Source organism: Lipophrys pholis, assembly GCF_963383615.2.
Source record: "Lipophrys pholis genome assembly, chromosome: 13".
Lineage (NCBI taxonomy): Eukaryota > Metazoa > Chordata > Actinopteri > Blenniiformes > Blenniidae > Lipophrys > Lipophrys pholis.
Genome location: NC_137632.1, coordinates 9,041,528 through 9,058,843, shown reverse-complemented (window position 1 = coordinate 9,058,843; position 17,316 = coordinate 9,041,528). Strand labels below are relative to the sequence as shown.

Below are 17,316 nucleotides of genomic sequence, written 5' to 3'. Positions count from 1 at the left end.
TTGCCCCTTAAATTACTGCGTATGTGACCTCAGAGACTCACATTTGCCAAGTGGGTGGGCTTGTATGACAGTCCAGCTCTGTCTGGTTGGCCAAATATGTTGATGTGGACTGCATAAATACATATTGAAACAGAACTTATCGCAGTTCAGTCAATCAATCATGATATGTCTACTTTGCTCAAAGTAGGCTAATAACTAATAATCTGAACTAGACTAAAAATAATGACATTTATATACAGTACGGTATATCAAATCTTATCTTCAGCGATCATTCAAAAGTTCAGGAATCCCAATTTTCTAGACAAAAAAACTTATTAGCATCTTGCAATGAGTTAGATCACAAGATTGATATCACTCTCAAATCTTTATTTTAATTAGAAAGCCACTTTTAACAAGCAGTGGCATGCTGATATACCTGCTAAATGCAAGGAAAAACCTGCAAAACTTCCAACTCAAAAGGCTGGTGATATTAAATGAGTCAGCCCAGAGTCCTTCAACTGTTCAGGAACAGGACAAATGACACACACAGTAGTTACACATCAGTTCACGAGAGAAATACAAGACAAAGCCGAGAGTCGTACACCTGGAGACATATTATACTTACATTCTGCAATAAAGTAAGGCTGTGCTTTCTGTTTCCTACATTTAAGAGACCTGCACTTATTCACCGAGTCCAGCTTGATGTAAAACATGTCCTGTTCTGGCTGAAGGCAGCAGGTACTCATCTGCACCACACAAATAATTCAGGGCTTCTGTAACCAAAAGCAGATGCATTTCAGCGGGTTTGTTCCCACACACACACAGAGAGAGAGAGAGATACAGAGAGAGAGAGAGAGAGAGAGAGAGAGAGGCCCAGCTCACGCCTGCACAGAAAGCTCACATGTGTTACATTCACACACATGCAGTGGATGTAAACAAAATGAATCCCAGACATTGTGAAAGACTGAAATAACAACAATTGGCAAGTTTGTCAAATCCCTATGTTTCACTGAGAAAATCAAAGATTCTAAGAAAACACATGAGATGACTAAGCACAAGTCAAACACACACAAAGTTAATACAAGAAAGGTATCAAACCCCACCAGTCAGTCACCGGCCTGTCCATGCATGACCAAACGTGACGAGGTTAATACTGCATGTCATCAAAGAAATCAAACTGCAGGGAGCTGCAGTATGAGGCCCTGAGTTAAGAAATGTGCAACATGATAACCATTAAATATAACATAATTTTTTCTCATAACTTTATCTTCTTAACAGCACAGAGCAGCAGCATGAGTATAAGTATAGTAAGTATAAGTATATTTTAGAACATAAGACAAAGAATAACTTTGCTCCAAGTTCTTTTTAGATATAAGTAACTGCTATTCACAATCTGTCCACTGGGGGGTTCTAATGTCGGATCAACATAATTGGGACTACATTGAGAACTGTAAAGCTTATTGCAGCAACATGCTAAAGTCAAAGCTTAACTCTCTTACTATAAATCACACATCAAATCCATAATGTGAGAGCGGGTTTGCACACAAGTCAACAGAAATTGTGCAAACTGAGAAGTGACAGGCTTATGTCAGCTTCCACCTAAACATAATTGCTGTGGCAAAATAAAATGTCAGATCAAAAAAATGTCATCATAAATTTTGCATACATTTTCCTGAATGCCGTCTTGAATGCCCCTATGATCAAGCTGAGCTGTGGCTCAGTATTTGGTTGGTGGTTCGATTCTACAGTACACCCTACCCCATTTATAAGTCGGAGTGTACTTGGCCAAGACACTGAACCCAAATAGCTGTGATTGCAGGTTGAGCATGTTGTATAGCAGCTGTGGCTATTCCGCGGTGAATGTGACTCCAAATGTAAAGCACCTTGTGTGAAGCAGTGGAAATGATTCATATAAGTGAGAAAATGTGAACGCTGCTGGAGAGACCAACGGTGCACAGAGGAGCAAACAACAGGTCATCCTCTGGAACTTAGGAAATAATTGTGTCTCATGTCTCCTGACATGAAACACTGTACAGCCGCACAGCGCCAGTCAACAGTTCACCCAGGAATACTTGCATGCATATTTAACTCAGTTAATGGGAAAATTGTTGTGCATGACTTCTCAGGCTTTTCTGCTTGCCCCAGTTTGTGTGTCAATGTAGATGTGCAGCACGTGCACACGACACAGTGGAATTCCGGGAAATACCAGCATCAGGGGGTTCATTGTGTTAACCCGCTTTTTAAAAAACAAAAACAAATGTATTAATATTTTTTGTAGTTGCACGTCAGTACCAACACCACACCCTTTGACAGTGGCGCAGTTCATGTTTACATCACGTTTCATGCTTCCGACTGCTACTGTTTAATAATGCTGCCTTAGATTACAAAGGCGGCTGACCTCCCTTAATCAGTCAGTCTGTCAGGGACCCCTCTTGACCAGTCACATGGCACCCAGAGGATCATCCTGTTGACCTCTGACCTCTCTTCAGGCCATTAGAGGAGATTGGGATGGTCAAACAGAGCTGTTAATATATAGGTCATCTAGATAACTCAGCTCTTCCTCAGTGTCTCTGTGTGGATGTATGAGAATGTGGATGAATTGCTACCTTGTTAAGCAATTAGGGCGGGCTCCTGCTAATCTATAGGCATGACAGGAGACTTTTCCTGCTCCAACCGCTGCACAAACACACACACACACACACATACTGTGAGCGCTCCACCCCTGCCCTCAAGCTGTCTCTTTGTTCGGAAAAACTTTTTCACACTCAAATGTTGACGGTGCCGCGGCCCTCTCACAGAAACCTGAAGTCTGAGACATCAGAAATCTGGCATGCGTACTGAGAGTTTTTGTTTAAGTTGTGTTGTTTCTGCCAGTGGGAGAGATAGACTATTTGGTTTCTATGCAGTGCTCTGTTCACGTGCCCACACATCACTGGTCTGGGCAGTTATTGTCCCACACGAGTGTTGGGAACAAAAAACCGACAAGAAAAGCTGAAAAACATTCCTCTGCAAGTCCCCCAGGATCCAGACTGGTTAAATCCACCCAAACATCCGTTTAAAGGCTTTCCACCTTTGCACAATTCATTTGAAGGTAAATCATTCTGAGGTACTGTATATGCGGTCTGGAAATCAAATATCGAAATAATGAAGAATGATATTTGCACATTCGGCTCCGCTAACAAATCTGCTCTTGGGGCAGCGAGTGGGAGAAAATGGTCTGGGGGTGGTGATGGAAACTGGGGGCAACAATGACTCTGTTAAGTTGTTTGTTTTCTTTGAGAAAGGGCCAGTTCAGTCCATGTGCACTTCAGCTCTGCCTGTGGCTCCTCAGTGAATGTGCAGCGGTGTGGCACAGGATATGGGACTTCGGAAGCCATTCTTTCTCTGAGGAGGAAGGCCTCTTCCTTGCCTTTTATGCTCACAAAGACAAGAAGGGGCTGGGTCAGCCTTGCGTCTGTCTCGAGAGTGCCCTGGTATCTGGGAATAACGTCATCACGTGAGGACAAGGAATGACCTCTGTGACTTCAGCGGACGCCAAATTCTCTCCAACTGAAAAGTTCTCACACAAACTCACATTTATAAGAATTTTTGTATATAAAAATTGCAAGCTCTGCAAACTGTATCCATTAGAGCAACATTCTTTGAGTAAATGCTAACGTCGACTATGCTCTTAGACTTACTGTCACAAAACGGGCTGCAAAGTGAATCCAATTCTGACGAGTCCCATTTGAACACTGAACCATTTGGTGTTTTATTTATAAAATGGAATTTAATGAGAGGGAACATGCTCAAGTCCCACCCACAGTTGATTACCAGTATGAGCATTTATTTCTCCACACAGCAAGAACCTCACTGTTTCTATGTGTTTGCCCTGTGATGGACTGGTGACCTGAGCAGGATGTAACCTACCTTCAACCAAAGTCATGACGATGAAATGGATGGAAACTCTAAAAAAGACAACAACTTATCATTTCTAAGGTAGACTACCGGTATTTTAATAGGAACTTCAGCTATTAGGCAAATAAATGTCAAATTAACCATTTCAAGCAGGCCAGTTAAATGCAGAGACTGACGTTTTATGGTAATTTACTGAAGCAAAAAGCGAAAAAAAACTAATCGCCAATAAAGTCATGTGAATCATTGTGTGGGCACCGACAGTGTGTGTAGTAAAGTTTTCACTAATCCACAAAGAAGCTGTTGAGGCACTTCATGGTGGAAACTTCATCAGAAGTCAGGGGGAAACCGAAGCCATGTGTATTATTCCCCTGGAGGACATGGATGTTTGTCCAACGTTTCACTGCAATCAATCCAGGAGGTGTTGAGTTATTTTATATTTCTGGACCAACATGCAGGCAAGCATTAGTACTGAGTTAAAAAAATAAAATTATGATAACAAAACTTAAATTTAAATAGAAAACCAAGGCACATATAAAATGGGAGCATCTGGTATGTGAGTTACTAATTCCTAAAAGCATTTCTCTACAATGTGGCACAATGCATCCAACGAGGGGGGGGGGGGGGGGGGGGGGTTGCATGTACAGGATCTGTGTGTGTGTGTGTGTGCGCATGCTCCAATTCATAAGATTCTGTTATTTCGAGGCTTTTCCACTCGTGCATGTGGCTCATGTGTTGGTTCTCAAAGAGGAAATGACCCTCCTTAAATTCCTCATCATCACCCTCAGTAACACAATGGCTTCTATAAGATACAGAAAAGAGACGGCAGGACTCGAGTATGAGAAAGACGGATGTCCAAGGACAAGAGAAAGAAGGCGTTTGTTGCGGCACTTCAGAACTGCAATTAACTAATGTGTAATTGAGCAGTTTAGCTCCATTAGCATGCCATACCCTTCAGATGATAGTCATCTAATCGAGTGAGCTGCTCTCCATTGTTTGCCTGTTTCCAAACTGTCTTTTCTCACATGAGCATTACCATTACCTCACTGCAGTTTTTACACCAGAGGAGATGGTAACGCCAACTTGGTCTCCATTTCACCACATGGAGGCCACAGAGACGATGATCCCTGACAAAACCTCTGACACTCGAATCAATTGAAAATGTAACCCTCCGTTCTACACACTGGTGTTACACTGTGTTATCACTTAGCATGATTCCACCTCCAGATTACCACTTTAAGTATCAGTTTGTACGGATTCAGGAGCATAGCCGCTAAAAACATCTATCTCTAATTGTTGACTGCGCACAGTGACATAAAACAGCTACACAGGAGGAGATGAATAAAGCATCTGTTCCTTCAGGAAAGAGGTTCAAGGCTCGTATCGACACACGAGAACGCCCGGATCTTCTGCATTATAGCTGAGTCTGACTCACAGTCTGCTATTTCTATCAAACCTCCTCTGTACGTCTCGTGCCATAACAGTCCGTTTCTAATGTTGCTGGTAAGAAAACAGAGTAACCCCAGCTCTGTTGCAATGAGGATATTATTCAGTGAGACAAGTAGGCCGAAAAGACCCTGGTTATTTGTCTTTGTCAGACATGCCAGGAATACGAAACGTCTCCACTGGCAAGCTGAGATTGTTTGCGCACAAAACGTGAAGCACATTCTGGTACAACCAATAATCAGTTAATCGATCACGAGACAAACATGAAGCATGTGCCCCGCTCAGTTGTACAGCCGCCTTAACTCAATCGACCCACCACACGGATGAGCCTTTTCCCTCACTCATCACATGCTGAGTATATCTGGATTTTACTGTATGTACATATTCAAAACGTTGCCTATTTCTGAAAAAAAAGACAGAATTTAGTGTATCTTTTGTTTGTTGTTATTGTCTATGGTTTTTTTTAGGATAAAAGTTGAACTTTAGTAACGAGCGATGTAATAATAAGAAGAACCAGAGAGAATTACAAGGTGTGACTCTGAGCAACAGCTTCATATATCTACTAATTCAGAGTTTAGTTGTAGAGGCTCACAGGATGCATGGATGGATGGATGGGTGGATGGATGGCTGGATGGATGGATGGATGGGTGGATGGATGGATGGATGGATGGATGGATGGATGGATGGATGGATGGATGGATGGATGGATGGATGGATGGATGGATGGATGGATGGATGGATGGATGGATGTTCTTTGCAAAGATGTTGAAAACACTTCACAGTACAATACAGAACCATAGGTGTGATGACAATGCTGATAATTACCTACTTATATTTACCAGAGGGCTTTTGGGTCATAGACCTTTGAATTTACACATAAAAGAATTCAAGAGATTTTTTTTTATTTAGCAAAAGTCTGAAATACTGCATGTGTCTCTGGGGAGGAAAAGTTCAAGTTGTCAGAAGGGCAGTGACCCATGTTTGCACCATGAACATTACCAGTTGTGTTATGTCTTAGCTCATTTCTCTCAGATTTCCTCACACTGCCACATGTGTTTCATCAGTCACATACAGTGACTCTCTGATTCTACTCTTTCAAAGTCTGTGGACTTAATTAAAGTTGTATATTGCAGGGATAACATTCATTGGGCAATTAAGAGTCATTAACATCAGGAGAACATGTTGTAACTTATCCAGTGTTGTACGAGTTACGGAAAATGACTAACTGCTTGCAGCTGCTAGTTACTAGAAGTACTGGTTTGTTTAATCTCACTGATTTCGTTGTTGGTGGCTTTGGCCTGCATGATAGATCAACATGGACGTAAATCCAACCCGAGTTTCAATCCTGAAACAACCTGTAGCAATGTCATTAGACCAAATCAAACAATTGTTTTAAACCTTTTTTTTAATTTGATATATGATTTATTTTTTCGCTGAAGTAATGCTGTTTCAGGAACATTCAGTTCCACGGTGACGAGACAGCACAAACTATTCTCGTAGGTCAGGTCCGACTTAATCTTTATTTGATCTGGATGGACATTTTATGAGAACAAGCAAAATGTCATTCTGCTTCTATCTTTGATGTCTTGATGATTTCCATTAAATGTTATCTTGGAGGTTGGGACCAAGTACCTCTAAAGAAACAGACTAAATTAAAGTCAAAACATCAACGGTTGAGACATCCTTCTACCTTAATATCCATCCAATTTCAATCATCATCATCATCATCATCATGCAAGAAATTAACTGATTTGTAAAGATGAGCTTGATTTTCAGAAAATGTTTGTTTTGGACCTTTTTTTCCTACTGTTTGAACTTAACAAACAGTAGGAAATTTTCATAATTGCAATGAAAAAGGCCCCCACTCATATATTACCCTCCTGTCAAATTTGACTAATTTGAGAGTCATTACATGTTTGTCCTACAGAGTGTGCTGAACCCAGACAATACAGGGTCCAATTACAGTAGAATAAACAATCTTCCGAAAAGACAAATGTGTGGTTTATTTGATTCAATGTTAGCTGAGCACTAATCCCAACCCTTCCAGTCATAGTTACAAACAAACATAACATTATCAGCCTCGTCTGCGTGTAGTTTTAATTTCTACTGATCAAAATCATGCAGAATATGTAAAAATTTTAGTTTCAGGATGTATATTGTGATTGGATTTCACTTTTCACTAGTAAAGCAGTCTCTGAAAACTTTAGACACTGACAATTGCCAATTCACATGAACCAGTGCTGTTAAGGTTGTGGTGTGAGCTGTTCGCCCTCCATGATGAGCAACTTTAAGTTCAGTGGACTTTAGCTACGTCAACAGCTGAAGGCCTTATTATCGCCTTATTATCACCAAATTTGGGACGGCCACTACGCCGTGGCTCAAAATCTGCCTATCAAATCATCTAATGTGGCATCTTTCTTACCTTTTCAGATCTGAACCCAACACACACACACAACCACATGCGTGAAGAGTATTCACAGATCAAAACGTTGCCTGGAGGGATTATTATAGAGCAATCATGCATTGTCTGCGTGCAGAACCCTTAACTAAACACTGTCCTTCAGTTTCACATCTGTCCTTTACATCTAAAGCAAGACACACAAAAATGAAAGAGGATAGAGACAGCCAACACTTTCTTTCAGGCTGAAAAAAGAAAAACAAACTTGAGGAAATAAATCTGAAGATACTATCACTTGTCCACGGGTTGGGCTATTTGGCAGTAGACGGTGGAAGTGCAGGTCAAGGACCAGATAGTGAGACTAAAAGATTTGCTACGGGGCATCATCTCTGGCTCCGACACACATTCCTCCACTCGCGGGGCTCATAACTTGTCACCTCCTCTTCTCCTTCTTGTAGCAGCCTTCCCCTACATCACTCTCCACCTCCCACCGCCCTGACAGATGGATGTATCCATTACACCATCTCCGTCCTAACCGCAAATGACATTTATGACTCACCGGTTTCACAGTGAAATGACTAAATAGTGCCTTCCATGTAAAAAAAAAGACCCCTCTGGGAAGTAACCCGTGTAAAAAAAAAAAAACTATCTGAGGTGAGCCTCAAGAAGGAAAAGTGCAGGAATTATTAGCGTGGGACAAAAGAAGTGTTTAATGTGTGAAAAGTGAGAAATCTGAACGGAGCGCCTTCTCGACAATGCTCAGGCCACAAGTTAATTGAAGAGGGCTTTGACACGGCTCAGCCAACTTATTTAATCGCCTCCTCACTTGGCACAGACGGGGAACACACAAGGAGAAACACACACAAGCAGAAAACGGGGCATACCTGCCACAGTACTTGAGTAACAAGGTCAGGGGGGAATTATCTCTGCTACCTAAAGACGCCTGTCAAAATAACAGGGACTCAAACATGATCACAGCTATTCCAAATGTAGGCATTTTTACAAGGAGAGGGGTCACACAGGTTGTACCTTCCCAGGGTGCAATGCTTGGTTGGTGGTCAGTTGCAGTGACAGAGTCAGCTGCTGTCTTTGCGGGGGAGGTTTGTTGAGGAGGAGGGGGGGTCTAGCAGGTCTATAGGATGAGGCCCAGACAAAACTACCAGCAGCCCTGTCGGCACTCCAAGACGGCAGCACCTACACATCAAGTCTCAGTCATGATTCTCAGCTTTCAACAAACAAAACATTCCTCGCGGCTGCTTGAGGATTAACATCTCCTCGTGCCCTCTCCTCCTCCTCCTCTGGGAGTTGGGTTTATCCTCCCTGGGATGCACCCTGTCCAGGAACTTTACCGCCAAGCCAGGAGCAGGACGGAGGAGTGTGTCTTTCCCACCAGCTACTGACATTTGAGAATCCTTCCATCTACCATCCCACACACAAACTCTCACTCCAGGAATCTACTAATCTGCCCTTTTTCTCCTCATCCTCCCCCTAAAGCTCCTAAGAGCTACCAATGACTCATAATGTCCAGTTTCAATGACCGCCAGGGGAGAGAAACTCTATTCTGTTGATATTCAAGAAACAGCTGAGAAATGTACTGAGAATCAAATCGAGCAATAAAACAAAACAACCCGGAGCAAAGGTCCTCACTCAAGTTCAATACCTGTTCTCCTTACTGGACAGGGGAATAACAACGGGGCAATCTAATATCTTATCTTCTTATTAGAACTTTTCTAAAGTCAGCCTGACCCATCGTAGGCAGCAGGGTTACTGCAGTAACCAGTGCTTGCATGCACACGTGTTGGACCGTGTTGTGTTTATACGATACATCTTTAGATTAACCAAATGTATGCAGTGACTGTGAAGAAACCCAAACAAACTCATCATCACATCTGGAGATGGAGAAGAAGATAAAAGATCTGGGCACCACAACCAAGGCACTGACTTCATGCCCTTCAAGCTGGAATTAATTCTACATTACATGTTTTAGTGCAGAGAACAGTGACTAGAGCTTTTATCTCACAGGAAGATGGTCCCTGTCTCAAACTTGGTTAACCAAGAGGGTCTTTTACTGTGAAGTTTGTATGTCCTTCCTGTAGACGTGTGGGTTTTCTCCAGGTGACCTGCTCCAACAAACCGCAACACACTTCTTCGGAGTGTGTGTGTGTGTGGGTGTGTGTGGCATTGGCCCTGCTCTTTGTCTTGTATCAGCTTGAAGAGGATCCAGCTGCCCACAAGACCTAATTTGCATAAAGCAGGTATAGAAGATTAATGGCTCAATCGTTTATCAATGTGTGTAATTGTGGAGGAAATCTCCATTTTGTACACCACTGTGGTTTGGATGGATGTGAGCCCTGCAAGGATCATAACCTTCAGTGACTCCAAACAATGTAGAATTACTCCAATTTCATTGATGCCGTCAAGTTCAGTGACATGATGTTCAGCCAGATCGACACCTCCTCAGTCGTCATCCACGTCCAGATGTTGTGTGCCTGTCTCGTGTTTTTTTGCGTTACAACTCTGAGCTCACTCAGGATCAAAGTAGCTTCAGCTGGTTTGTATAACTTGATCTGCTGGCTCAAAAAAACATACACTTCTATCCCACGCAGCTTCCTGAATCAAAGCTCCATCTGAGTGGAGAATTGCAGATTACAGTGAATAATAAGGTGGTTGAGGATTGTTTTGATGATTACAATATCTGGGCAAGGAAACATCAAAGAAACATGGCTCAAAGCTAGAAAACATGGAGGAAATACATTTACATTTGGAAAGCATGAATTTGATTAGATGGATTTTGGGACCAATGTCCAGCATTACAAAAGTAAGACTTTGATTCTGTCCTCATAAACAAGGTGTGCAGCTTAATTCCAGCTACAAGAGACCTGAATGGCAGCAGGATGAATCCAGGCCCCCCCAGTGAGGAGGTAATTTGCTTTGAAACTTCACACACTACCCGGCTGTGGGCTCGAATAAGCTGCTTAACCGCTTGTTTCCCCCCTCAACTATTTCGTCTTCGGGGTTTTGACTGAAAGTCAATTCGCCCTCTGAAATGAAGCCCCAGACCACTGTGGTACTCGTCATCAAAAACCCAAACAAGCCTGAACACCATCTCATCCAGATATCCTCTTTGTCCAGATGTTGTGGATCTGAAGCCAAGCACAGCTGACATTTGGCGTGAGGCAGGGTGACGTTTGACAGGTTCCCCACCCTGGGATTAAATTCTAACACACAGAATCATAAAACAAAAAAAGTCACAAACAAGTTTTTCCTCCTCCATTCATGTTTGCCAATCTCCTTTTGGATATTTTCAAAGCCTTAATCTTTGAGTGTACCACCTTGTAAAGCTCAGAAACTTGTATTTGTCAAACTTCCTTTTTTTAAACTTTTTTATAACTCCATAACGTCTCCAAAGAAATTTGAATAAACAGAGCCTGTCAGTAAGGGTGGGAAATCCAATGGATCAAAGAGCCACATACTGTAAGGGGTGGAGTCAGTTCACTTGAAATACTGTCTATGTTCATTATTCTTTATGTCCTTTTGGTGTGATGGCAACATTATTCCAGTCTTGTGTCACCAACTCTTAGATAAGAAAAAACTTCCCATCCAATTTAGGATTGTGGGGGACTGTCAATGGTGGGAGAACCATAGGATGGTCAGGGTACACTGGTTACCATTGATATCAAGTAATGATAACTTCACATAATACTTTGCGGCCCTACCACCGTGTCATATAATTGTACTGTGGGAGGAAACAGAAGCACCCAGACAAAAGCCACACATGCACAGGGAGAACATGAGAGCGTCACACAAAGAGCAACTCAAACCCAGTACAGTTCACAAAATAGCAGTGCACCTGTGGCAATTCCTTTTTAAGAGTGAAGAAATTAACAGATCAACATCAGTGCTTCTGACAGTACATGTCGGTTTTATTAACCTGATTTATTCTCAATAGCTTTTATGGTGCTGCAGAATATGTCAGCAGAGACTGAACAAGAGACCAGCTTGTACAGTATTGGAGCGCTCAGCTTTAGTCACAAGTAGTCCTTACAGAAGAACAAACGCTCATTCTCATAGAGGTCGGGTTTCAATTTGGACTGCAACATATCTCAAGCCACAGAAGTTGTTAAGGTTCTAAAAGAATGATTAAGAATGTGTTGGTGTTTGTTTATTAATTTTTGATGGAACATCAATAGTTAATACTTTAAGCACAATTGCATTGGACATGAGCAGTTTGTATTTTATGTGTAATAGATCAGTAACTCCAGACAATGAGACGCCTTTGAAGGTGTATTTATACTTGATCATCTAAACATACCCCAAAAATGATCAGATACACTGAGAGAGTGGGGAGGGGGAGGGGGGGGGGGGTACATCTGCTGCCCCACCCTCTCCCGTTCTACTTTCCAGCAGCAGCGGAGGAGGCAGGACTGGGATTAGACCCAGTTTACACTGCTCAGAGCAGCATGACAAGTCAAGAACCCAACAAGAAAAAGTGCGCAAAAATTCACCAGACTCTCCAAAAAATAAATAAATAAAATTTAAAAAATCTCACGAAAATCAGTCGGAAAAAGTGTACATCTCAGTAATGGTGAAATAAACGTTTTAAACACATGAAAATGGACTGTGACAGTATTACCTGTAAGACACAACTGAGCCGGTTACGCAAGAACTGCATGAAACAGTGACTTTCTACACATAAAGAAAGTTTTCGCTTCAATATTTTAATAAGGGCTTACTGTGATAAAGTTAGAAAACTTCCCTCCACTCACCTCAGCTTCTGTCAGGTCTACACTTGCATAGAGAGCCGCCAGCAGCAGCAGCGGTGCGGCGGACGGTAAGAGCATCTCGGCGGTGCGCCGGTGGAAAGCGTGCGTCGTGCGGAGCGGTGCGCGCCAAACAGCCACCTGTTCAACGCTTCTCGTCCTGTCTCTTCAGGTAATTCGCAGTCTTATCGGCAGAGCAACCGCGCCACGTTTAGCTGCATCTTTGTCCGAGACGATGTGAAGTTCTGATCAATGCAACTTGGTCTAGTTTCAGCTGCACCACACCCCCTCCCCAAAACGACCACCCTCGCCCATGCAAACGGAGTCAACCTTGCTGTTTAACAAACACTTTGGCTTTTCTCGGTAAGGAGAGGGACTACTCGGTGCTATTTTTGTGCTTTTGCAAGATAATTCGAGGAGGTTTTTCCTATCGTGCCACAGGTGTCTGTTTTGATACTTTTCAGGCCGGGAAGAAGGAGCATCTCTTGGCTCTCGCGACACCGATTTCCTTCACCGAACCTTTGCGCGCAGGACAGGAGCGACTGTAAGTTTACGCATGACTTGTAAAGCAATCGCAAATGAATGGAATACCCCGAAAAATGTATGTGACGTCACACATTTATGTGGAGAAAAATATTCTGGGGAGAAAAAAAAATTAAAATCATGAAGGTGTAGACACACACGTGGATGAAATGCGTGGACTCATGATTTAAGAGTAATCGCTAACACGAGGGGTCTTGGTGTGTCTCAGGTCTGGTAGTCATGCTGTAGGAGAGTCTCTACAATTAATTCTGCAGCGTGGGACTTCACTTAGCGGTCCGCGTGAGTGGGACCATGCAAGGACAACACAGCAGAGGACAGAGCAATCAGAGGTAAGCACAATATGAGCAAACCTCACGCCTGTATAGTGCCATCACATTCTTTAATCTGCATGTTTCAACTCTTGCAATTCTCTTCAACAGGCTGCTGCTTCTGTGCCTCTCCATCGCCATCCTCGCCTCGGGAGTGCACGCAGTAAGTTTCATTTGTGTTCATTTGTTGTTGTTGTTTTTTTTAACTTCCACATGAAAACGGCAGTTTATAGACTATTAAAGCTGAAATAAAGCCGATCGTGTTATCGGTTTGGGCTAGTCTTGGTTGGAGCTGCTCAGCAGCTGCATGCAGTGGGCGTGTCTGAGTCAGGGTGTCTCTCCTGCATGCTGGTAAACAGAAACAAAACTGGAAACAGTTCCCTGTGAAATGACTCATCTCGCAGATTTTCCGGGTAAAATGGGGACATGTGAAGCGTTGAACAAACAAAAAAAGGAGGATCCGCTGGGGATATGTTGTGTTTTACTTGGCCCCCTGACCTGGACTTAGGGGGTTGAGGTCCTGGCCTCTGGAGGCAGGGTGACATATTATACAAGTTTGTCAGGCTTTGCAAAGTAACTTTTACCAATTTAAGATTGATTGCACATATTCATATTTTCTGACAGGAACTTGTCAGTTAAATGAAACGTTCAAGGTCTCATGACCACAGGCTGCAGGGTGGTGGAGTGGTTCCCCTTATTGCCTCATAGTAGGACGGTCCCAGTGCGTGCATAGGTTTTCTCTGGTTTCCTCCCGCAATCAGCACTCCCACGATCCTGACTTAAATCAAGCTGTGTAGAAGATTAATGGATGGATATAATTATGTAGTGGTCAGCGCTCTTGTCCCACACCAAGAATATACCTGGTTTATGTTTGGGGCCTTTCTGTCTTCATTTTGCATGTTCTCCCTGTGCGGTCATGACTTTTCTGAGTTTACTCTGGTTTCCTCCCACAGTCCAGCTGCTGACTAGACTCAACCAAAAAATCTCTACTACAGCATTGTTTTTAAATTAAACTGAAAAGCACAGTTAATAATATTTTGGACTTGAGGCCAATAATATACTGTTTACTTGTGTTTCATCAAAACAGTCACATAGTTGTCTGTCCATTTGAAGTGTTTTTGGAGGTGCTTATTCTCCACACGCGTATTAGCCCTGATTGATCTTGTTCTATTCATATATTACATCTGAGGAGTCCAAAATCCTTTTCACATCAATACGTCAATAGTGTCATCTTGATAAAAGCTTTCAAAAACATTTTTGGGGATAATAATGTTCCCCCTGGTTATTCTGTTCTTTCTTGAAATACAGCATTTCGATAAATATATTGTGTCCTCAGAGGTTGATACAGATAAAGTTTGTTAAACTGGTAAGTTAGGAAGAATCTATAATTTTTTTGTGGCCAGCTACTTGGCCAGTCCAACACAATCAGAGCAACTGCACTACTTAATTGACTCTTCAAACCAACTCCTCCTGTTTGTTTCTGGACTGACGAGTTTAAATCATGCAAATATCATCACCCGTCCACGTGCTCAGCGGTCCGGCGTTATGTACAAAACCTCAAATGTGGTCAAAATCTGAGACTACATGAGAGTCACTGTGTAGACTGCACGTGTGTTGGAGAACTAAACCTAAGGCTTCATTGTGTGGTTTGTGTATCATGATGTTGCGCTCTGATCCAATAGGAAACTGTCGTAGTTCAGGGTGCAGTCTAGAAGTTCATGCAGCAAAGCATTGAAGCAGAGACCCAGTGACAGTTGGTCTTATTGCATATTTTCCTATCAGAGATGTCATCAGCTGAATGGTGGAAAATTTGTACAGATTGTCATTTTTGTTCATCTTGTTAGCTAATTTAACTACATTTTTACAATACTCTCATTTCCACTTAAATTTGCCTTATTGTTGTTGTTATAGAGAAGAATCTAGATATTTTGCACTTTAATAGTGCATAATCACACCGGTTATGTTTTGGTAATCTCCTCAATTTCCAGAATCACTGGTTGTTTGCTGAGTAGTTATACCTGACTTGGATCTGGGACCGAATGCGTTGGAGCCCAGAGATACAACCGGGGGCCAAGGCTTTGCCGGCTCTGTGGTTGTCAAAATTACACTTGCAAAGTCAAAGTATACTAAAATAAAATAAAAATTAAGATTAAGATTTGGGAAGACTGTCCACTAACTTGTACTTTGAAACCTTTGCATATTGTTGAAATCTGGCGTGTACAATCAGGGCTTCACTCTCAGCTCAGAAGAATCATTTTGTAGGGGTGATGAGGGCATTTCAGTGCCCACCATTGTGACTCTGACTCACACTTTGTTTCTGTTTGCCAACATGCAGCGCATGAAACTGTTTTAGTTTTGTGTTTTCCAGCTTGTACTGGATGTCTTGTGGCTGCCTGAAGTTTTTTTTTAATATCATACTCAAGGCTTTCGGATGAAAAGTTTTTTTCTCCTGTGCAATGAAAGGGATCCATTGTCTCCTGCTTTTATCAGATTTGGTCTGGGCTTGATTAAAAGTGTGTGACACTGCTCAGCGCCTCTGTGTTTTGTGTAGCTTGTTCTCCAAGGCAGCGATAGCTGGGAGACTTCAGGCTAATTTTAGTTTGTTATAACCCATGTGCTCTTCGTATTCAAGCAAACTGTCAAACGGAGGAACAGCTTGCATCGATTAAACAAACAACCTGCGAAAAAACATGAAAAGCTTCAGTTTCTGTGTGGGATGAACAGCCAGTTTTTGACTTCAAGGTCAAATATTCCCATCTGTGAACTATGCAGAGTTTGTTGACAGCACATGGAGTTCACTTCAGTAGCTTTGAGCCGCAGGTAATGAGGTGGTTGAGGATGTTTTGTCTTTTAAAAAACATAATGGAGAACAGTAACCAAGAGCATGCCATGCCTATATTTCCCATCTGATGCAGGATTTCTTCATCTTTACTGCTTCTTGGAAAGTATGTTTCTGTTTAGCATCAAATCCAGATCTGACCCATGGGGCTGTTTCATTTCTTTTGAAACTAACCATTGTACAAATGTTTCCCACCATCATTCTACTCGTGACGTTATACGTGTGGAGTTCCCCTGGCTACTAAAAGCTGTGTTTTCTTGTATTTTTATGTGACCGTTAAATTGTAATTCTAATAATTCAACACTATGCAGCTTGAAAACAAGCAGGTTTCCATAAGGTCACGTACCCAGCACACTGAGTTGAGCCTCTGCGATCAGGCGTCAGAGCCAAAGGTATACTACAAAAGTTTTTAAAAGTTTATAAAGATTTTATGGCAAATATGACACCGGGAGGCGGTGAAAAAAAGCACATCACATGATGAAAATAGCTTACATTGGTACATTGCTCCTTTGGCACAGTGGGTCATCTTCTAATCTCAAGGTCAGTGGTCCGATGTCCCATGTCACCCTGTACATGCCTCAGTGTCCTCAGCTGAGACATAGAATGGAGGTGAAACACCTTGTAAGGCACATTGTATCATTGGATGAATGTGATTAACAGTGCTTTATGAAGTGGTGAAAATACACTATATATGTGATCAATATTTTTAAGCTCTCTTGAATGTAATTTACAGTCTTGCTCTGTCTGTCACCCCAAAACAAAATCATAGAAAAGATAAAGAGCCAAGAGACACTGGCTTCTTTCTCACCGAAACACAGCCAACCAGTCACTTTATATAATGATTGTGAAAGTTGGATTGTCTCCTTTGAAAAGCTGCAGAAATTTGTTTGAAGTCGCTCCTCCACTTGCAATATAGCGAAGTGTTGGGTGAAAAGGTTTCTGAACAGTGTGATCATCCAATGCAGTCTGCGTGTCCTAATGGCGCTGATATGTTTCATCTGATATGTACTGAACAGCATCTGCAAAGCACTTCAGACACGTCTGTAACCCAACTTTATTTCTCTCTTCTCACAGTTATTGCTGCCATTTTTGGGTGTTTACAACCAAGTGCAAAAGTGCAAATTTAGTCAGACGGTCTCCCGTTATGTT

At 42.2% G+C, this 17,316-nt stretch overlaps 2 protein-coding genes across 3 annotated transcripts in view; one reads left to right on the top strand and one right to left on the bottom strand.

Moving 5' to 3' along the window:
- col4a1 (collagen, type IV, alpha 1) overlaps positions 1–12,717 on the bottom strand; it is a 43,297-nt gene extending 30,580 nt beyond the window's left edge. The window contains exon 1 of the mRNA XM_080477865.1: positions 12,484–12,717. Within this exon, the coding sequence (XP_080333991.1) occupies positions 12,484–12,558 (75 nt within the window). The 5' untranslated portion in view covers positions 12,559–12,717. The remainder of the gene's footprint in view (positions 1–12,483) is intronic.
- Positions 12,718–12,792: 75 nt separating this feature from the next.
- col4a2 (collagen, type IV, alpha 2) overlaps positions 12,793–17,316 on the top strand; it is a 67,958-nt gene continuing 63,434 nt past the window's right edge. For both annotated transcript variants that reach the window (XM_080477862.1, XM_080477861.1), the window contains exons 1-3: positions 12,793–13,021; positions 13,229–13,349; positions 13,440–13,491. In XM_080477862.1, coding sequence (XP_080333988.1) covers positions 13,312–13,349; positions 13,440–13,491 — 90 coding nt within the window. In that variant the 5' untranslated portion in view covers positions 12,793–13,021; positions 13,229–13,311. The remainder of the gene's footprint in view (positions 13,022–13,228; positions 13,350–13,439; positions 13,492–17,316) is intronic.